This window comes from Zootoca vivipara, chromosome 14 (genome assembly GCF_963506605.1).
Source record: "Zootoca vivipara chromosome 14, rZooViv1.1, whole genome shotgun sequence".
Classification (NCBI taxonomy): domain Eukaryota; kingdom Metazoa; phylum Chordata; class Lepidosauria; order Squamata; family Lacertidae; genus Zootoca; species Zootoca vivipara.
Window position 1 is genome coordinate 35,610,276 of NC_083289.1, and position 23,097 is coordinate 35,633,372.

The 23,097-nt window shown below is 43.9% G+C and overlaps 1 protein-coding gene across 5 annotated transcripts in view; it reads right to left on the minus strand.

The window, feature by feature from the left end:
- The window catches only part of XPO6 (exportin 6), a 50,521-nt gene that overhangs the window by 8,752 nt on the left and 18,672 nt on the right, over positions 1-23,097 (minus strand). For 4 of the 5 annotated variants that reach the window (XM_060282470.1, XM_035131974.2, XM_060282469.1 and 1 more), the window contains 13 exons: positions 22,667-22,826; positions 22,291-22,368; positions 19,938-20,391; positions 16,701-16,827; positions 15,646-15,755; positions 11,092-11,200; positions 10,575-10,667; positions 7,456-7,525; positions 5,423-5,582; positions 3,406-3,498; positions 2,475-2,619; positions 1,536-1,682; positions 933-1,122 (listed from right to left, as the gene is read on the minus strand). In XM_060282470.1, the coding sequence (XP_060138453.1) occupies positions 933-1,122; positions 1,536-1,682; positions 2,475-2,619; positions 3,406-3,498; positions 5,423-5,582; positions 7,456-7,525; positions 10,575-10,667; positions 11,092-11,200; positions 15,646-15,755; positions 16,701-16,827; positions 19,938-20,391; positions 22,291-22,368; positions 22,667-22,826 (1,936 nt within the window). The remainder of the gene's footprint in view (positions 1-932; positions 1,123-1,535; positions 1,683-2,474; positions 2,620-3,405; positions 3,499-5,422; positions 5,583-7,455; positions 7,526-10,574; positions 10,668-11,091; positions 11,201-15,645; positions 15,756-16,700; positions 16,828-19,937; positions 20,392-22,290; positions 22,369-22,666; positions 22,827-23,097) is intronic. The other variant, XM_035131973.2, reaches the window with a different exon arrangement.

Consider the following 23,097-nt stretch of genomic DNA (forward strand, 5'->3'; position numbering starts at 1 on the left):
TTCTGGTGGCGACCCACCTGGGACCCAGGTGGCGCTGTGGTTAAACCACTGAGCCTAGGGCTTGCTGATCAGAAGGTCGGCGGTTCGAAAGCACGTCAAAATGCAAGTAGATAAATAGGAACCGCTACAGCGGGAACGTGAACGGCATTTCCATGTGCTGCTCTGGTTTGCCAGAAGCGGCTTTGTCATGCTGGCCACATGACCTGGAAGCTATACGCCAGCTCCCTCGGCCAATAATGCGAGATGAGCGTGCAACCCCAGAGTCGGTCATGACTGGACCTAATGGTCAGGGGCCCCTTTACCTTTACCTTTTTAAGTGGTGAGCCTGCTGCAGTACACACTGCTTCCTGCCAAACAGCTGTTGAACAGGGTACCATAGCATCAGCAAGAGCTCCCACATGCGATTTTGGAGCCCTTGGAGTATTCCCCCCCCCTGGACTTTTGGCTCACTGACATACTCCTTGTGAGCCACAAGGACTTTCCAGCTGTCTCTTGCCATTTCAGGTTAGGAATTGACTGATTGGTGCCACATGTATACACAGTCGCACACAAGTGGGGGGGATGAGTGTATTTATATAGTACCATTAGTGAGCACGACACTTTACAGAGTACGAGAGATGCATTTGTCCAAACCTCGCAACCCCCAGCACCAATCCCCTTATTTTCCCCAGAAGGACCAGCTGGAAGGGAAACAAAACTGATTATTAACCTCTCCTGGACTTAGGAGGACTTCAAGATCTCAATGTTACTCACAGCTATAGGTAAGGGTTAATTGCCAATGGACCACTGAGAACTGAGTGGATGATCAGTTATGCAAAGCTGCTATGGGATACTTTGGCCAGAATGTCGGAGAGGTTTACTGATCCTTCAGTTCTGACTGTGTTAGCAGCTACTCTGCCGTTGCTAACAAGGCCTGTATTGGGCAAACTTACTATCGTCCTGCTGTATTTTCCTCTGGGGCAAGATGGCACTGGATTTCAGGCTGCGGTAATCCCTGGTGAGGGCGGAGATTAGGCTGGCGTGGTTAGCCGAGCGAATGGCCCACTGCTGTTCACTTTCTGGGAGGTTTGGCCATGGCAGCAGCAGGATATTTGAGAGCGCTCGGCACACGAGTATCTGAGCCTGCGGAGAATAAGACAGATCAAACAAAAAGAAAAGAAAAGAGGTGAGGAGGGAGAGAGAGGAGGAGGAGGAGCTGAGGAAACACAATCAACAGCTCCAAAAGGGAAAAGGATGCTGGTGGGATTGCCTTGACACGACACTGCACAGACATGCCAACAGCAGAGCCAAAAAGCTTAGAGCCAACAGGCTTACTGAGCATTAAGCAAAACACACATGAATGGTTCAGGTGCATGCTGCTCCTCTCCCCTCTCTTTATTGGAAGCAGCTGTGAGATCGGAAGCAGGCCACTTCTAAGCTACCTACCCAGAATTACTTCTTGTGTCTGAACCATCTACAGCTAATGGACGTGCAGTGGTGTTGCTCCGCTATCCAAGCCAATACAATGGCGGCTCGCTCACTAAGTCCCACTGTACCTTATCAGGGAGGCGCTGAGCAGAAGTATCTGTGATCCTGTTGAACATTTTCTGGACAGCTGGGATGCTGATAAGAAACACGGGCCGTACTGTGGTGGCCAAGGAGACGAGCAGGTGGCAGGAGGACAACAGTAACTTCTCTTGTACCTGAGCAGGGCAGGGAGGTGGGGGGGGGGGAAGCAGGAGGACAGAGATCTTCAGCCTCTTTTGTAGCTGAATCAACAGAAGGGTTTGATCCAGAAGATTCAGAAACGGTACATAAGAGTGAACGGGTTTGTTGTGACTGCTGCTCCACAGAGGGGCAGCTAAAGGACATGAACTGGTCTTCTGGAACCCCTTCAATAGCTTATGAATGGGGGGGCCAACCAGCAACAACAACAATAACCTAGCCAGAATCTTGCTTACGCCGCTCTTTCAGCCCATGATTACAAGCAGCAACAAGAAGTTTAAGACCTCTCAGGAGTTCTGAGGGAGAGCCATTTATCAAAAAGGGAAGCCAGCCTCCCCAATTGGCGACAAAGAAGACAAAAGACAGGAGCAGCCAGAACCCAACCTGAAAAGTTTTGGAGAGGACTGCAGCTCCACCATCACTCTAAACAGCACAGGATGGACAGAGTAGAACCAGGTTGGAGGCAAAGTTCTCAGGCTCCAGTTCTAATCTTTTGTTCTCCTGAGCACTCACTTTGAAAGGTTACCTCCCACCCAAGAAAGGGAAGCTCGTACTGCTGCAAAATGGTAGCTCAGCCCAGCACCAGTTCACTGACAGTTCAAATGAGGCAGCTTCCCATTATACATACTGACCAATAAGACCAGTCCGCAACCTCAAAAGCTAATTTACGTCCCCTGCACAAGAATGGCCACCTTGCCTGGGAAAAGAGGGATAGTTTCAAGGCTTGGTTTTGTACACAATGGCTGATGCCTCTGGGTCATGCGTGGTACCTTAGAACTGATTAATGGAGTGATTGCTTCCAGGGCAGTAGAGACAAGGGAGACAAATTGTGTGGGGTTTTGCCGATGAACTTCACTGTAGAACTGTGCTAGCCAGTGACAGTAAGCCTGCAGGGCTGCAAGGGATTGTGCATGCCTAGAGAAACAGAGAGAGACAGAATCTCAAATGTAAGCTGAAGGGAATAGAAGTACACAGGACCAATAAGCTTCAGGTCTACTCATTTCCAGTTGTGTATCTGATTTGAACCCTAGCTTCCTAGGTCTAACATGCTAATCCAGCCTTTCTCAACCGTGGGTCCCCAGATGCTGTTGGACTGCAACTCCCATCATCTCTGACCACTAGTCAACCCAAGGTTGAGAAAGGCTGCTTTAACCACTACATCATGCGGGCTCTGCGAAAAACTGGTTGGCTGGGCTCAGGTCATAGCAGCCCATGACATCATTTGGCTGGGGCAGTTGCATCATGAGGGAGTGAGCAACACTGAGGAAAGGATATGAGACACATGAGCTGGGCCTATGGAGTCAAGGAGTGAAAACATCTGACATTCTTAGTTGGAGGCAGTGCCATAATCTATTAAAAAGGACTGTTGACAAGCTGCTACAGAGGTTGCACAGACCACTGACCACACAACTCCCTCCCACAGGACATGGAGAAGCAAAACTTTGGGCACATTGTTTAGCCTTGGGATGAGGAGGATCGGCAGCTGGGAAGGGACGTCTGGTGGGGCCTGGGCTGTGGTCATTCAGATTTTGCTGGGCCCCTCTGATTTCCCATGCAGGAAAGATCTTTCGCAAACCTCAGTTCCCTTGCATAGGAACAAAACATGTCTTTTGGTTTCAGTAAGGAACCAGACTTCAAGTGAGCATTTCCGAAACACTTTCTAACACTGCATATATTTGTTTTTAATTATACCATACTCACACATCAATAAGGTCAGGTTTCAGGACAGATGGCACAGCAGTTTCAATATTGTAGAGTTTAATCTGGGACCCATATAGAGTTACCTTGACCAGTCTGTGGGAGGAGGTAAGAGGCAAGGAAATGAGGAAAAGTGGGACTCAATAACATACAGGATCCTCTGCTATCTTGAACATAAACCCTACTTTAAGTTGGATGCACAGAATCTATGCACAGAAGGGAAAGGAAGGGAACGTGTGTCCAGTTTTGCCCATTTATAAGTAATGCTGTTGGAAGACATCTGGGGGGCTGATATTGTGATCAATTGCTTTTAGCAATTAAATTTTTTAAAAATGATTTTCAGGTTTATACATTTTACTAATTTTACAATCATTTTAACATTTCAAAACTTGACTTCCTTCCCCCTTTCTGTAGTTCCTTAATATTTTTTAAATACCTTCTGCATATCCAAATTAACTTAATCTGCTCATTTATTCATCTACTTTAAATATATACCCTTATGAAACTGCAGGTTATTACAATAATCCTGCCAATGTTCTTATCTGTTTACAATTCATCTGAAAAAATTCAATAAACCAATTCCATTCTTTTATAAAAAGTTTGTTATCTTGATTTCTTATTCTTCCGATAAGTTTCTCCATTTCTGCATATTCCATAAGTTTTTTGTACCCATTCTTCCTTTGCTGGGACTTCTGCTTCTTTCCATTTTTGGGCAAGTAACATTCTTGCCACTGTAGTCGCAAACATGAATAAGTTTCTATGCAGTTTAGGTAGTTCTGTTCCTATAATTCCCAAAAGAAAAGCTTCTGGGTTTTTTTTTTTACAAATGTTTCTTTGTTTCTAACTTCTTGTTGTTTGCTACTTTGAGCTATTCAAAGGAAAAGTAGGACGTCCTTTTTGGATACAGGGCTTCATAACAAATAAGGAGTCTGAAGACATCTGATTTAGAAAGTTCCGAACCCTCATCCAGCCTGCCAAACCTTACAAGTACCGGTAGTATGTTTTACTGCAGGGGTGGGGGGCTGGATCTGACAGGTGGGCAAGATCATGGCATCCCCATCTGCCGTAGGTGACTTTGACAGGTGGGCAGAACCAAACCCAGCATGCCTGCATTTAGTGCTGAATGTAAATATCACTTGCTGCTGGAACAGATCTACCTTGGTTTGCATTTCACAGCAAATTTACAAAGGTGCCAGATGCAAATCCCAGTTGCAGATAAACAACCAGAGGTGCACTTTCAGGCTCATTACTCCTTTGCAGTCCTGGCTTTGCCTGAGGTCATATCACATGAGGAAATAGGGCTTCCTAGGTCAAATCAGGATCCTTGCCTGCTTTGGCCCACAGGTAAGAGGCTTGCATGCCTGCCCTACCACTTCCGCTGTTACTGCCAGTCAGTGAAGGCAATACTGAGCAAGACAGACCAGTGGCCTGATTTGGTATAAAGCATCTTTCTATTTTCTCCATTGGAAACACAACACCCATGATCACGGCTGCATATTGTAATCACTGGTGTTTATATTTTGGTGCTGTAATGGGATTGCTTTATAGCAGGCATCCCCAAACTTCGGCCCTCCAGGTGTTTGGGACTACAATTCCCATCTTCCCCGACCACTGGTCCTGTTAGCTAGGGATCATGGGAGTTTTAGGCCAAAACATCTGGAGGGCCGCAGTTTGGGGATGCCTGCTTTATAGTATATTTGAATTCTGGTGTATTATTAAAATTCTTCAGCATTTTAACAATGCTGTGCTATTGGTTTCTATGTTTCATTTATTTCTTTTATCTATTTAAATGCATTTACATGCTGCTTTATCAATAGTATTTCTAGGCAGTGTGTGTAAACTGCTCAGAAGTCACCTTTGCATTCGGCAGCCTAAAGAACAGCAGGATTCTCTTAGGACTGCACGTAAAGACTTACAGGAGGCATATCATAAGGACAGACAGCGGCTGGAGCTGAAATGCCAGCAGCTATTAGCAGCCCTGTCCCAGAATCCAACGCTACAAAAGGGTCATGCTGCCTACCTCTCCACTACAGTATGAGCATCGTTGACCCTCGTGGCAAACATGTCCCCCGTGAAGTACTCGGCTAACCGACCAACCGCTTGGAGCAAGGAGCTGAGGTCGCGCAAGGAGCAGTGTAAGCGCCGGCAGTCGTTCTCTGCAGTGATGTTCAGCCTGTGACCTGAAAGGACAGCATGAGCCAGTGGGAATAAAAATGCAAGGAGAAACCGGAATGCAAGTGCTTCTGCTAATAGGGACAAATTACTGCCCATTAAGGTGATTTAAAGAAATGGCTGTCTCCTGCACAAACTCTTCATAGAATTCAAATACAAAGATTGTCCGAAGCCATAACCTTGTACACACACAAGGCACTCATATGAGAAATCAAATTATGCAGATAGCTTGCCAGGAAATGAAACATTTACCATAATTACATTACATGCATTTGCTCTGCATTAGCTGTGTTGCAGGTCACAGTTCAAGCACCGAATGCAAGCAAGATTGCTAAATTAGGCCGCTTAAAAAGGGGCATTGTTAAAGAGGACATTGGGGTTTTAATCTTCACTAATTATTTGCAGCTCTTTTCCTCCCAAAAGGCTAAAATATTTTTCAGAACAGGGACCCAAACAGTATAAGTCAAAGTAGTTTAATCGGAGATAGAAAATCCTGATTGGTTCAAGGGGGTGGGCTCCATACAACTGCAACACAGAGAAGCTGCGTGTTTCTAATATCCGCTGCTGAAGAGCACACATTGGGATTTAGTACCTCCAATTAAATACCAGGAGTCAAAGCAATCTTAATTTTGTGGCCAGAGGTGCCATCTTCTTAAGAGGATTGAGGGTGCCGTTGTCTCTTAGGAAGGTGGCACCTCTGGCCACAAAAATTAAGATTGCTTTGACTCCTGCTATTTAATTGGAGGTACTAAATCCCAGTGTGTTTTCTTGTGGGTGTGCTCTTCAGCAGTGGATATACTTTGGTGGGGATGGAGTCGAAACTGCCCCAGCCCCTAGGAGTTGGTGTGCCTGTTGTGGGTGGTTACCAGCCATTTTGACCTCGAACATGCCTAGACTACTGTAAAACGCTCTACATGGGGCTGCCTTGCAGTCTGTGCAGAATGTGGTAGATTCCCAGATTCCTAACATGTCTGGGTCTTCTGATCTTCTCTCAGGCCTCTCCTGCATTAGTTGCAGAGGTTCTTGGTCTGTTGCCGGCCCAAATTCAAACTGTCAGTTTGACCTTGAACATCTAGGGGTCCAAAAAACAGCCCATCTCCAAATATACCTTTCTGTACCTTAACATCTTCAGTAGACAGCCTTCCACAGAATGTCCTCACCGTCTGAGGAGAGGTGGTTGGGTGGCAGGCAGGCAGGGGGCTTTTCCCAGTGGTGGCACCCCAACTATGGAACAGCTCACCCTAAAGAGGCTTACCTGGCATCATTTTTGTTATTTTGATTCTAGGCAAAGGCCCGTTTTATTATTTTCATAAGCCTTTGTAATCTTTTATATATATATATGTAAAATAATTGTTTTACAGTCTGTTAACTGTTTTATGCTGCTTCGGTTTTACTGCCTTATTGGTTATACCTGTATTTAAAAGTTTACTTCGATTGAGACACTTCAGAAATAAAATTACTTAGGCATTATACAAGGTGTTTAGCCAAACTGTATTATTATATGGAATTTTATTAAAGGGCAGGATATAAAATACCTCTGGGAAAAACCTCACTTGAGACAAGCTATATAAAGCACGTTAAAACACCTTTTTAAAAAAGTGCATATGAAAGCCATAAGCTAAAATGAATTTACAACAGGTAGAATGTATTAACATCTATATAACACAGAGTAATATAGTTAGACACCATACAGAGTAAGCAAATTTTAGCTACTGGGATGTTTTTGCCAGTATAAATTGCTGTTAATGTCAGTATGAACATGCACATACTTAAAGCAGTTTTCCCAAGTTAAAGAATGCTAGCTCAGTGATCAGCCCCATATTATAGCAACACAAACAGCACAACACACACGAGATTTTAAACACTGGTAGTTTGCCTTACTTGTTCCTGAAGTGACTATGAATTGTTGGAGCCCCAGATATACATCTAGATTTTCCTGGAGAACTGGAAACTGCGGAGAAGAAAACAAGCATAACTACAAGGTTCTCAACTACAGTAACCATGTATGGTTCCCTGCTGTTTATAATCTTGGCCTAAGCACAATTCATCTGTCACCTAAACCTTCATGGACAGGGAAAATAAAAGTTTGGGAGTTCAGGACTGGTTCAGTATCATAGCCTTACAATGAAAAATGATGTCAATGGGACACTGCAGGAAAACGATTCCCCTGGGGAAGAAGTTTTTCCAAAACAGGACTTGCTTACTAATGGTCTGCAGCAAGATCCCGAATGCTCTTAAATACATGTTTGCAGAACTGCATGGGTCCCAGTGGTCAAGAGTAACATACTCCATTGCCGTTACCCAGCATTCACATGTCCCAAGGGCTTCACATTCGTTACTAGGGATGTCTATGAAGATAAGCAAGGTAAATCACTGTTCCCATTTTTTGTAAAAGACTGATATCCCACCTTTACGCAGTGGCCATATATGCAACAGTGACACACAAGAATACACAAAATAAAGCAGATTAACATAAACAGTGTCAGCCTTAGCAACAGGGGGGAAATAACCATGAACAATTCCATAATGATAAAAGGTAAAGGGACCCCTAACCATTAGGTCCAGTTGCAGATGACTCTGGGGTTGTGGCGCTCATCTTGCTTTACTGGCCAAGGGAGCCGGCGTACAGCTTCCAGGTCATGTGGCCAGCATGACTAAGCCGCTTCTGGCGAAACCAGAGCAGTGCACGTAAACGCCATTTACCTTCCCGCTGGAGCAGTACCTACTTATCTACTTGCACTTTGACGTGAACTGTTAGGTTGGCAGGAGCAGGGACCAAGCAACGGGAGCTCACCCCATCACGGGGATTCGAACCACCAACCTTCCGATCGTCAAGCCCTAGGCTCAGTGGTTTAGACCACAGCGCTACCCGCGTCCCTTTCATAATGATAACCTGCCAATAATCACCCCCATCATAATGGGAGGACTTATGCTGAGAGTGCAGCTTGCTTTTAAGGTTCCCTAGGCAATTTATGGTGAAGGGAGAGCTGGATCAGATTTATAGCACAGTAGCCTATGGTCAAAACTACATGGCACTAAATATATCATTAGCAACAATGCCTGTGGTTTTTAAAGGCAGTATTAAGATTTCACTCCCCGCACCTTCCATTTTCACCAGAAAATCTGTACATGAGAAAGGGAGGTTAAACCTTTCCTTCTCCAGTCACATTCCTGCCATAAACTGCCCTACACTGCTCTGCAACTACTTTTAGAAAGCGTTCCTATAGGTACTAATGTGACTCCCCACACCCTCAGGTTCAATATTGCAATGGTGTGGGAAGGGGGAGGTATGTTCCAGGTCCACTGAAATCTGCCTCCGCCAGCTTAGTTTTTTTTTAAACCCAGATGTAATGGCAAACAAGGCATACAATGTCACATGCTAATATTAGCGAGGGAGGGAGGGGTTTAACCTGTCTCCAGTCTCTTGCAAACTTCCTCCAACAATGCATGTAGCACTACATATGGTTTGTCACATTGATCATTTATAGCTACTGTTCTGCTAGTGTACAGGCCAAGGGTCAAAGGACAAAGTGCTGAAAAACAGAAGCACCAACACCAGCTCCCCAAATGTGAAAAGCCACACAGCTCCCCCCCACCCCCACTGCAAGCCTTTAAACACACACCATGCTGCTAGAGAGTCATTTGCAATATAGGTTTTAAAAATGCACCATCTGTTGGCAAACTGCAGCACCGAGTGTCCCCAAACTGGAAAGCACCAAGAGATGAAAAGGGCAGGGGAGGGAATCCCTGCCGGAAGTGTCAATCTCACACCAAGGAATTCTAAGTGCTAATCTAGCACCACCGGACAAGGAGATGGCATGCTGTGTTACTAGCCGGCAGGTATGTCACAGCTTTGCAACAGGGAAGCAAGACGGGAGACACAGGGAAAGGATCAGATGCCTTGGCTGCCATCCCAGGAGTCAATGTCATGTGGCAGGAGTTAAACCACATAGTTGTTCCAGCGAGGTCTATGAACTCAAAGCCTACCTCCTGGTGGGGGAAAGTTTAGCAGAGCCATCTCACGCTACTTCTGACTTGGCATGCTCCTTGTGGCAATAACTACAGAGAGGTTGTACAAGACGTGATTTCTGCCAAGGACAGGCGGTGAGAAAACAGATGTCCAGTCTCGAACTGGAACCCAGGGTGGAGCTGTGCCCATGTGAGCGTGCATGATCTCGTGACATGCGCATGCCAGCATGCCACTGTTAAAGGAGTGGCCAATCCTCAAAGTGGACCCTAGTCAGAAAAAGGTTAAGCCACCCCTGCTCTGTACAAAAGTGGCCCACAGGAACACAATTTCCACCAAATACTTTCACTTTACGCTTGCCAATTGATTTTAAGATTCCTTGAAAAGGTGAATGACTGAAGCACTGCTTGAAGTTAAGCTACCGTGTTTCCCCGAAAATAAGACATTGTCTTATATTTATTTTTCCTCAAGAAGACACACTATGGCTTATTTGCAGGGGATGTCTTATTTTTTATTACACATCCAGCCTCGCCTCTTCCTTGGCGCCCTCCAGAACTGCGCCTATCACTATGTCTTATTTTCGGGGTATGGCTTATATTGCGCGAATGCTTAGAAATCCTGCTACGGCTTATTTTATGGGTATGTCTTATTTTCGAGGAAACAGGGTAATTAATGCCTTTCGTGTATGAAAGAAACTTTGCAAGTGAGTCATGTGTACCGGGTTTTTTTTTTTTAGTTAATATTACTATTATTATTTGAGCCTCCATTCTAGGTCAGAAGGACCACAATCCTCAAACTCAAACATCTTTTCCCACCACCATCTACTTATCTGGCATGTTTGTATCAGGACAACAGAACCTTGGGGTCAGGATTTCAGTGAACTCAATGGAATGAAGCCCGCAAACAGGCAATTCTTCTAACCACCTGGAATTCCTGCTACACCTCACATCCAAAAGCAACTCTTTGAAGTAACAATGGCATGGATCTGAAACTCTGAAAGACAGGGAGAGTAAAGCTCACTCTCTCTACTTACCAGGGTTGAAAAGGCATGCGTTGGCAGGAGCTCCATTACTTTGGCCACGACTTCCAAGCTCTGGCGTAGGTACCGCTGCCACTCTGTCTGTTGCTGTGAGAAAGAAATACCATGGTCAGCTGTTTTATTTGTCTTTGCACCAGGGATGTTGAAACAGATTTTCCACAAGTAGAAAAATGAGGCGATAGAATGCTGAAGTGGTAAAGTGGGCAATTCCAGTTCATGCTGGGGGTGAAGAAATGCCATTTTGGAACACTCTGACAACTTAAAAACAAATCTGCAAGTAAAAATTCAAAAAACCTGGCACACCTGCAAAAAAGGTTCATAACCCCCCACGCCACACTTCCCAGGCTTGCAATCATAAGGCACAGGACATTGGAGGTGGTGCAAAGTTCTGTTAGCCTTAGCTATGCTATTCTGCACATGCCTTCAGATTCCATAATGTGCAATGGAAGCATAATGTTTTCTACTTTCACAGTTATTATGATTCTCAAGTCTACAGTCCTCTGCTTCTTACATCATCATCCAGCGTCTCGTCATCCAGCTCTTCCAATTGGGCCTGGTTGTACCTGAACTGTATCCGATTTAATACTTCTGTCAGCAGCAGAACCAGGGCATCTTCGTACCTGGGAAAGAGCAAAAGGAAAACCCCAATCAAATTTGGAACCATTATCATGGAAGGAAATGATAGTCCATGGGAAGTTATACCAACGTTATTTAACTGGAGAGATGGCTAACCCAGTCTGATCTGCTGCAGCTCTGAAAGGAACTAGACTCTCATATCCCACTGTTTGTAGTAGGTTCTGGGGCCTCAGTGCTGACCATAATGTTTCCTCTATGCCGTTGGTCTTCAACTGGTAGGTTGGAACCCATCACTAGGTCACAGCCTGGTCTAAGGTGGGTCGCAACAGCAGCACTGCCACCATACAAATATATGGCAAAGAAAGAAAGAAAGAAAGAAAGAAAGAAAGAAAGAAAGAAAGAAAGAAAGGGGTCCCCAAATGCATATTTGGGTTAAAGGTGTGTCTGGAAAGACTGAAGACTGCTGCTCTATACTACTGCTCTAGTGCAATATCAGAGACATGCTAGGAACAATGGGCAAGTTCACACCAGAATCTAGATAATCTATCAGCGTGCAACTGAATGTGTGAACTGCCACCATTGAAATATAATAGGCACCAGCTGGTATGCAGATGTGGTTGTTGTTGTTTACAGGTTCCATCTGTAGCAGCCAATCTATCAGATTGACTCAGTGGGGAGAGATAGGAAGCAGGGCTCCTTCCAACAGCCCTGCTCCACCAGGCACCTCCTACCCCTGAACTATGCAAGCTGGTAATTCCCTCCTCTTCGTTTTATTATGTCCCTTTTCTGTGTGTCCCCCCCCCCCCCCCCGAGATTGGAAGCCTGTAGGCAGGGACTGCTTTATTTTACTTGATTGTACATAAGCCATTCTGGGAGTCTTTTGACTGAAGAGCAGGGTACAAATGCTCTAAATAAATGTACGTAAGAGGGCGCTTTTGAAGGAGGGGCTGCTCTTTATAAAGGTCAAGAGAGCAGAACTGCTAATGCCACCAGCAAGGAGCTGATTCTATTCTAGACATTCAGAATATCCACAGAGAGAACCCTATCACTGCGCTAAAAGAACTGCAACTTTAAAGAGCTGCGCTCAAGCTTGGTTTTCTCTTCTCCCTCCCATTCCTTTTTCCTTGTGTGCCATGCCTTTTTGGATGGTGAGCCCAAGGATTGGAGACTTGTAAGCACCTCTTGAGATTATTTTTTGATAAAGGGTAGGGCTTATAGACAATAAAAAAGGCATGGCATGCATCTGACATGAGACATCTGAACAAATGGGTGTTGTTGCTGTTGTTCTTTGAAAAAAGTTTTGCAAAATAGCAATTATGGGGTGATATTCAACTAAGTTTTACTCAGAGTAGACCTAGGAAAATTAATGGAACTAATTTAGTCATAACCATTAATTCCAATGAGTCGACTTTGAATCAGACCTAGTTGAATATCACCCCCAGTGTTCATTGTATCAAGAACACAAAGAATGTTTAATTCTTTTAAATTCCTAGGTAATATCTGAAAAATAAGTTTTATTATCCCTTGGTCTGACACCACATCTTTATTCAAGATAAGTCATTGCTAAACGAAGTGTGAGAGAGGAAGTTCTCACTAAGGCCTTGGCAGAAAGCAACATTTCATTTAAATATGAGGACAATTGAGCTATTCAGAAAGGAATTCCGTTATGCATAATCAAATCTGATTGCTAAGTGTGTACATGCCCTGGTGCTGCCTCCCCTAACTAGCTGTGCTCCAGATGTTTCCAGACCAGCCACGATGTCCAATAGTCAGAGATGATGGGAGTTTTAGTCCTTTAGCATCTGGGCCATACTAGGGTGGGGAAGCTGCCCTAATACATCATCTGTTCATCTTCTCTGACTTCATTCTTTTGCACACACTCTTCATGCTTCTGACAACATCTTAAAGTCTCAGATTCACTGTGCTACATCCATATATATTGTTTCTCTCTTTTATTTGTCATTCTAAGTTCCATTTCAAATCCAGGCTACACTTCCACGCCTGTTTTCCACAGGGTTAGCTCAACCTGCACTCTCACAGGCCTGGGCACTTTTAAGAGTGAGAGAAAGCACACACACACAAAAGGAGCAATTTGGAGTGAAAGTTTGTTTGTATATTCCGGAGGGAGGGAATCTATGTTATAAGGTCAAATTCAAGTCGCGATTTAGCAATGCTGCTGGTTTGAATTTCAAAATAAAAGTGTTCCCTGTAACTTGAGGTATATCTACAGTACTGATGCACCATACTCACACCAGATATTTATCACCTTGAGATGTTTAGCTTTTCTTGTTAAAAACAAGCAAAACTTTAGTCCTTGACAGCTTCAAAGATATGCTAGGAAAGTGTGTCAATGAAATCTCAATAGGCAGAAGTTGAACTGTACTGTATTATTAGTTTCCTAACAATGCTCTCCACTCTTCCCCACAGCCAGAATGTTATGCAAATAAATACAGTGGTACCTCGCAATACGAATGCCGTGCAAGACGAATTTTTCGCAGGACAAATGCGTTTTGCGATCTGATGGTGATCTGATGATGACACGCGAGACGAATTCGTTTTGTGAAAAAATCGTCTTGCGAATTGCGGTTTCCCATAGGAATGCATTGAAATTTAATTAATGCGTTCCTATGGGCAAAAGAAGAAATTTCAATGCATTCCTATGGGAAATGGCGATTCGCAAGACGAATTTTTCGCAAAACAAATTGACTCGTGGAACGAATTAAATTTGTCTTGCGAGGCACCACTGTACTATGAAAATTGGTTTGACTTGCTTAACCCATACAGGTTGCAGAAGTCTGCTTTTCCTGATGCAGGAACCAAATACAGATATACATTCTGTATTTTTAAATGCCCAGAACCCCAGTCATGCACAAGGAACTGATGCCCTTTCCTACAAAACCGCAAATACCGTTACAACATTTCCAGGTATGGCTTCATTTTAAAGACTGCCCTTCTGAGAAATGTGGTGTTTACTGCCTGAACAAATGCAGAACTCAGCCTATTTTCTCACGAAGCTCCCCAATTGCAAAACAAAAATAAAAAAGCAACACACCACTGAGTGACATCAGCCCCAGCAGTGACATAGCAAGCTGCAGGAAGTACTTGCTGTCCCACTATTCTTTCATAAGCATTGAGAAAAAGCACCCTCCAGCATATGCAAAACGCAGGTGAACAAGCTAAAAATGTATTTCTCCCACCCCCACCTGCTTTGAGGGAGTCTGCGGACATCTTATCTTACACGCTCTCATGCTCTTCTCAGTGTGGTTATTTGAACGTGCAGTCTGGGGAGATTTAAACCCCAAGATCCTGTATTCGAACCAACATTTCCCTTCCACTGAGGGGACTGAGCATGCAAACCCAAGGTGTGCTCCCAAATCCCTTCCTGCAGACCATTTCAAGGGACAAACAACTGCATTGAATGAGCTCTCTATCTTAAGCACGCGGAGAGTCTGAGCAAGGAATAGGGTCAGGCCAGGATGTCATCTGAACTGGGAGGCTGGCAGGAGCACCCAGACTAGGTGATTTGTACATGAGGCTCTGCTGGGAAGAGGCTTAAACTACAACGGACAGGAAGCCTCAAATGCTGTTCCTGTGGTTTAAGCACACTTACGCTTATAGGTAAACACTTCCTGTCCCTATGACAGCTCTACAACTTCCTGCCCCTATGACAGCTGTAAGAGTTGTATTAAAAAGAAACACGTCCGGAAATAATGATGCAACTTCCCTCTTCTTGCATTCTTACAAGTAGCAAACTCCCTCTGTGAGCAACTAATCCTTTCTGGTTTGCCAATCTCCTTAATCCAAGCCAGTGAGATTTGGGCTGAAGCGGTTAAGGAGTGTTTCATTTCCCACTACATTAGGTCTGCATACGCAGCTGTACAAAGCAGCAAAATGGATTACCCCTCTTCATATAGAATGGGACGTGAGAAGGGGTGTTACTTTTTCTGAATGCTCCTATATGGGGGGAAGGGTCAAAAACTAGAAAGCTAGTTTGAGATAGAACTAATATTCCTTGAATGCCAGTTTGATTTTTAACTTTATGGTGCTTTAAAACAACAACTTATATATGTGGGAGAGTATTCAAAATACCCCCCGCCCCAAGCTACAGTGATGTGAAATGGTACAGTCCATTCTGGCACATCATTCTGCAGCAAGTTTGGTAGATCAGGCTTTCATTTCTAGCTTAGAAACATATCTGAATGCAAGCGTCTCTCCACTGTGCCCAGTGCAGTGCACCCAAATGGACTCTGTGAGAACAACAGCAAGTAAAAATAAAGCTGGCCTTTTCCGCTGCAATCCTGAATGCCTCCGCGCAGAGCAAGGGCAACCAGAGGATTATATCCCAAGTTGCTAGAAAAAGGACAAGCCTTAAAAAAACAAAAAACAAAAACCACCCTTCAAAATGATGCCCAGGGAAGGAAAGAAGCAGCAGGAAAAGCTGTGAGCAAGTGAGCAAGGGATCTTCCACTGCACTGCCAATCTTGCTTACCTGTTTAGAACTGCTTCTTTATCTGCCAGACGGCTCTTTATCTTACTGGTTAAGTAGTCCAAGAAGAGAGTCCAGATGTCTAAGCAGGAGAAGTAGCCTTCATGGGTAGGCTGAAACATGGAAGTCAACAGACAATTTTTAACAGTAGCACAAACTGAATATGGAGAGAGAATTGTAATAGGCACTTGATAGACAACGGAGCTTCTCTTCCTTGCCTCCCTCCTAATGTCACCTTAGACCACATTCACACCATACATTTAAAGCAGAATCAAACCACTTTAAACGGTTGTGGCTTCCCCAAAGAATTATGTGAACCAGTTTGTTAAGGGTGCTGGGAATTGTTTGGAGACTCCTATTCCCCTGCCAGAGCTACAATTCCCAGAGTTCCCTGGAAGAGGAATTGGTTGTTAAAACATTCTGATAAGTTTTTAGGTCCCAATTTTGTTGAGTCTTTTAATTCTTATTTTCATGACCAGTTGCTCTGAGAACCCCTTGGGGTTTGAAGAGGGAGTAATGCATATGTTCTTTTTTAATATATTTAGGTTCTGTTTTAAATTTTCTTACTGTACCCTGGAGCTGGGAAAAACCCAACAATGCAGAGACAAAACAATATATGCAAACACCATATCCTGGCACAAAAGCGACTCATTCCCCATATCTTTGAACAAGCCTGAGAGATTCAAATGCTTGCATCCTGCATTTGAAAGAAAAGCTGGTCCAAATAAAAGGTACATTTTTAAAATCAAAACTAAAAAATGTCTCATTTGCTCCATATTTTTGTTTTCCTGGAAACCAAAACAGCTACCGAGATTTGATCTCGGTCAAGACCTCTGTGTTGTGTGGTACTCAATATAATATTTCCATATGCACCCAGAGCTTTCAGCAGTCAATCAGTCAATCTGGAGACCAGAATTGCTGCTATTTTGCAATGCAAGAGTAACATTTTTAATTCAAATGCAGTAAAAACCTGACAGAGTGTTTTCAGGCGAAACCTTATAGGATAATCAACTCTAAACAAAGCTGGATTAAGGAGAAGAGACATGCCAGTGCTGTACCTGATGAAACGTATACTTGAACAGCAATGCAAGGAATTCAACCACGGGAAACTGGGAGTAGGACTCGATCCTCCTCAAGTGGACACTCACAAAGAGGCGCAGAAAGTCAGTAAACTTCTCTATGTAACTACAAGGGAAAGACGAGAGAAAACCTGATCAAGTCAATCTGAATACTGACAGAAGCAACAGAAGCACTGAAACATTTAAATTTACTTCATACCTCTTTCATTAAATAACACATTTTGCAGCCATTTTAAAAGCAATTAAATTAAATCCCTACAGAAATTACCTACACGGCAGGAAACCCTTCATTCCATTATTACCTGAAACATAGCAAGAAAGAGATTCTCTCGTCAACGGCAACTTTGGCTTTTGTCAAAATACCAACTCAAACCTTCTGCTAAGAAATCCCATTATGTATTTCGCTGTCACCTATGTTAGCTGAAACATAGTTGTGCATCTCAAGCCACAGCCCGCTATGCCACATAGCATGCCAATTTTCGAAACCAGAAGGACTTTCAAAGCTGGCCTTAACAGGGAATGATGGTTGGGGGGAAAGGGGTGGTGCGTCTGGAAACCAAATGACCCCAGTGGATCCATCTATAGCACAACTAATATCTTCTAATATCAAGGTACTGAATTATGAAAGAACACAGGGCTCTGGCAGCGAAGAACAAAGCTGTTCTCTTCCCCAAAAAACTTTATAGTCCAGGGATTCCTGCTCCCATTGCCTCTGCCCATTGGCCCTGCTAGCTGGCGTTGATGGGAGTTGGAGCCCAAGAACATTCGGAAGCCTGCTGGTGCTCCATCACTGTTCAAGTCGAGTCCCCACCTGAAGGCAGAACAATCACACAGCTGCAAAACCCTCCAGATCTTGGGAGAGGGGAAGCTTATTAAAAGAACACTGCAAAACAGAGATACACACACAAATTCCTCAAGTTGTCTTTTTTCCTAGCCACAGAACTTAAAAAGAGTTCCTTGGTGCACAGCACACTCAGAGACCTGGACAACTTTACTGGTAGTCTTAACATCTTTCATTTTGTACTTTAAGTGCCTCTGAAAGAGAGACAAAATTATAATACAATAATTGTTATTTGCCGAACATTTCTTTCACACGCTCAACTTGCTTCATGTCTATTATCCTGGGGGTCCTTAGATCGGTCCCGAAATTTAGACAGGTATTGTGACGCTCCAAGTATCAGATGTGGGGGAAATGGATTCCTTGAGGCCACCAAGAGAATTAAAACTTAGAACCGTCATTCTAACTCAGAAAGGCCAATTTACAGCAGCTCTCTATACCAGGATTTGGCAAAGTCCAACCTGCTCCTGAAATATAGAGCACTGGGTGGTGGAAGTGTTAAGAAGAACTGGGCAGGTAGATTTTATGTAGTGAATGAGGAAAAAGTAGGCCAGAAAGTCACAATAGGAAGACTTTCCCCCCAAATATGAAGGAAATTTGAGACGCCGGCTCACATTTGATTTGCTGCTCACAAGTTTAATACTCAGTTCAGCTAATCCACATAAAAAAAAAAAGCACAGCATGGTTACTAGTGACATGTAGGACCTAGCAGATGTTTTACATAATGTGCCCTCTCCTTTGCAGCAGAAGTGTCTACTAGGAAAGAAGGAAGATCGTATACAGTGGTCCCTCAACTTACAAACTTAATCTGTTCCGAATGCACATTCGTAGGTCGAAAAGTTTGGAAGTCGAAATGCGGTTTCCCATAGGAAAAAAGTATTCGGAAAAATTTGTAAGTCGAGGAAACCGCATTTAAAACCGCCAACGGTTTCCGTTCGGATGTAGAAAAATCCGTAAGCGTGTGGCCATTTGTCCCGTTTGTAAGTCGAAACCTACGGATGTCGAGTAATTCGTAAGTCGAGGGACCACTGTATTAGGTAAAAGATTGGGGTGAGTGGGTGTAGAAAAAACTGGGAATTGGATAAGGTATGACTAGGCTGGATGCTCTCCAGGTGCTCACAGCCTAAGAAAAGTCAACCCTCTCAAGCACAAACATAGGCTAGTACTGACTTATAACGCCACTACTTCTTGTTTTTGACGTTAGCCTTCCAGGAACATTAATAGAATCATAGAGTTGGAAAAGACCACAAGGGCCATCCAATCCAACCCGCTGCCAAGTAGGAAACACCATCAAAGCATTCCTGACATATGGCCATCAAGCCTCCGCTTAAAGACCTCCAAAGAAGGTCTTTTGTAGAAACATTTGTAGAAACAAACGATATTGTCAGTTGCACCAATAGATCCCTGGAATCCCTCTCTGGCAGCAATTTGAAGCACAAGGAGTGCTGAATCCTATAACCATCTCTGCCAGTTTCCACTTCAACAGCTCCTCTAGAAAGCCAAGATATTTTTGCTTGATTGTCAAAAGTCATTGACAAAAGCAGCCCAAAGTTTTCTCAGTACATTTCTGTTTAAAAAACAAACAAACTTGACTTCCCCAAGGGCAGATCCCACAGCATACATTTAATACACATTCAGCACTCATCTAAAACACATGGCTTTACCCAAAGAATCCTGGGAACTGCAGTTAGTTAAGGGTACTGAGAAGTGCAGCTCTCCAAGGAGAAAACTACGGTAGTTCCCAGAATTCTTTGGGAGGAGTCAAGTGCTTTAAATGTGCATTGAATGTGCTTTAAATGTATAGTGTGGATGTGACCCAAGGTTACTAGTCTCTTGTTTAAAAAGAGTACAAGTAAATCTATATGTATTTAAAGGAACAGAAAAACCAACTTATTTTGCAAAGCTGGTTCAATAGCACAAGCCACTGCAGCTCTCCTAAGTTACTTTAAAACCTCTAAGAGTTCTGAATGATTTCATGCCTACAATTAGCATCCCCATCTGTTTGGAATTTGACAGAAGAGGCCAGATAGAAAAGGAAGACCCTTTTACCTCACTATGTCTCTTTGGCTGCTTTCAGCAACAATCGAATGAAGGCAAATTCAGATCTTGTACAACCTCAGACCTGCAGCCAAACTGTAATGAACGGGGGTGGGGGAGAGAGGAAGAAGGAATACAAACACCACAGTCGCTTTGCAACGTCAGCCTCCCACAGCCAACGTACCTGGTCACACCTACCTGCCCACCCTTCCTTCTTCGTCACGGGACTCTGAAAAAAGGTGATTAGACACACCATGCATGACAAGAAGTCAGTAAAGACCACCTTGCAGTAAACAGAAAAGATCAACAATATCGATTAGTCTGGGCTGGCTCTCCCTTACCTCTCGTCCAGTTCCTCCAGCCGACTCTTCACTGTATGGGCATTGTTCTCCTTGGTGATCTTCTGCAAGAGGTAAAACGTCTGCTGGAACATCCGCAGCAAGTACTCCTCAAACTCCACAGGCACACAGTTCTTTGACATCAGTTCATTGATGCAAGACATGGCAAGCACCCCAAGCCGGCCATGTTCTTGATTCAAGACAGAGTTCTGGCTGCTGCCATTGAGGGAGGACATCTTCCTGGCTCGGGTGTCGCAGCCAAAGCGGGCAAAATGGAATATGGTGGTGAGGAGGGAAGGGGTGATGCTCGTAGATAGAGGGATCCAGCTGAAGAGGTGGGCTAGGCACTCCAGTGCCAGGGAACAAATGTACTCGCTCTCTGTGTCAAGGACGGGGATTGGCTGGTTCAATAGTTTGGCTGTGCTGGGACTCTGCAACAAGCTACTTAAAAGGTCACCTGGGGAAGGGAAGATCGACAACCGTCTACTTTGCAGAATTCACATGGATCAGAACCAAGCTCTTTTTGGTGCAGAGCTTTTGGCCATTTTGGCACACAAACCAGGAAACACAGATCTGGTAAACTGTGGTCGGGATCTACCACCACCTAGTATATTTTTATCCCATCTTTCCTCCATGGAGCTCATGGTGACATTTTACAAATATAATATATATGTTTTACACACACACACACACACACACACACAAACTTGTAAAATTGGAAAAGTATTCTTCAACAACAAACTAGTGTAGAGAAATGATAAATGGAAACATCAGCATTATCATTCATACTTCTGTCACTTGAAATTCTTACAAGACAACCCTGTCCTTTATTCAAACAGACTTGTTTTTATTCCAGTCCCATCCCTGTGGGGTAGGTGAAGCGAAAGGATAGCGGCTGGTCCAAGATCACTGATTATAGCAAGTCAGATCTCTTAACATTCATATAACACGCTTAACTGTTCAAAGCAGTTCACATATTTTCTCTTGGTGATACTAACAACACTAAGTTAGACAAGCATTAGCATCCCTAAACTTCAGAATACATGTAGGTGGTGGTGAGGTTGCGTAACATCCAGCTAGTCAAGGTTCTAGTTGAGGCAAAATTCGAATCAGGGACATCTCAACTCCCTGCTCACATTTTTAGACACTATGTTTTATCATTTCTGACTTTCCACCCACTATTTCACAGACTGAAGTTTCAGCTGCAGCTTACAGCAAGCTGCTCACAAGCATGTTTGTGCAGAGGATCAGATTGAGGTTCCCAAACTTCCCAACATTTTTCAACCTTCATGGCATTTAGCAGTTCACAGCTGCACACTGAAGTCCCCTGATGAAGCATCTCTTTCCAGGTGCATTTTTTCTGAGCAGCCATTCCCTTTTGTATGTTTGAAAGATATGATGAGGTTTAACTAAGCACACAGAGAAGTCTACCAAGCTTCTCCCCATTTACCGTAAATCATGCATTAGTCTGAACAGAATTTATTCAGCATGATTAAGTTTTTCAGTTACGTGAACTACCCTACTTTTCCGTGTAAATGACTATGTTTGTTTCTTTAAAAATCATGCTAAAAAGTGGGGGTCTTCTTATACATGGATAGTGCATAGGGTGGACGTTTGATTGGCTGCTGCCACAACCGTCAGTAGCCATTGTGTGTGTTATTGGTTGCTGTGTCAATGGGCGGTGTTGACTGGTTGCCGTTGCGACAGGCGGGAGGTGGAAATTCTGACATGTGCGGGTGGGCAATTTTCGGCATTCCCCCCTAAAAAAAGCTCAACAACCCTGGGTAATCCTCCCCCCAAAAAAGCTCAACAACTCTGTGCCATCTCCCCCCATTTTCTTAAATTTGAGTCCTCCAAAACAGGGGGTGTCTTATACACAGAAAAGTATGGTAAGTTGTATTACTCCTCTCAGTTTTTGAAGCGAACAGGTATAAATCGCCACATTCTGGCACACGCTCACAAGCATTATAAATGGCACATCTGCCAAGAATGAGATGAATGAATGAATGCACGTCATCAGAAGGGTTCTTTACAACATTGCCCAAGCAGCCAGAGTGCCACTGCAGCATGGCTCCTTGCCACATTGTTGGGGTAAGTGTCAGAAGCCCTGGATCATAAGGCAGGAATCTACAATAAGGTTCCTTTTCCAGCCAGGGAACTAGGGCAATGATTGCACACCATGGACACTTTTCAATATGGTTTACAGAGTAAAAAGGTGTTGTACTGCAGCAGCCCCCCTACAGCTTGAGAAAGGAATCTCTTTTCTGTAATGGACAACAACTTCTCATAGTGCTTCCCACATAGCTAGGTCTTAATCCACAGTTCAAAAATCATTAAGGATTAGCTCAAACCTTACCACTTTCTCCCGAAGTTGGAGATGGTGGTGGAGTGGCAGCAGTGACACTGTACTTATCCCAGATGCTTTCCAAAATACCTATCAGGAAAAAAGAGCAAAATCCCCAGCAACTGCATGAGAGTTCCCATTATACCACATTGAGTAACAGTTTCATGTAAACTAAGGCTGTTCCTGCACCCGGTGAAAGCATTGTTCCAAGCCCGAGGGAGGAACTCAGTACATGCCTTGCAGCAGAGAGCTCCATATCGTTTGCTTAAATTAAAATTTGTGCTGTAATCTTAAGTCAGAGGAAGTTATGACCTTTGTCTCACCAGGGTCTGATATTATACAAGGGTGCTGCCCCCTCCACCACCACATGTCTGTCATTTCCACTAACCTGTGAGAAGCCCAAGGACAGTCTGAACCTGCTCCAGGAGCAGTTTGCGCAACTCTTCCTTCCTTGCTATGCTGAGGTCCTCCCGTGGGCATGCCAACTCTTCCGATGTTGTCTTCAGCATGATCAGCCCAAGTGGAGTTGTCGCAGGGGATTGGATCAACTGTTAGGAAAGTCAGGTTTAAGTATTAGCAGACAACAGCTTCTTTGAAGATGGAAGATAAACTACAGAGTTCTAAAGAGGGGGGCAAAAAATTTAGCCTTATCTCTACGGTGTTTTTGAACAGGGAAGCTTCTGCAGGGCAAAAATTACCTGGAATATTGAATGAGAAAAGAAAGCAAAAAATGGTACCAGCATGATACAGGAATTGGTCCTCCAGTGATGCACTCTGTTGTAACATGTAAGTGGCACCAATAATGAGATTTCTTTGCTT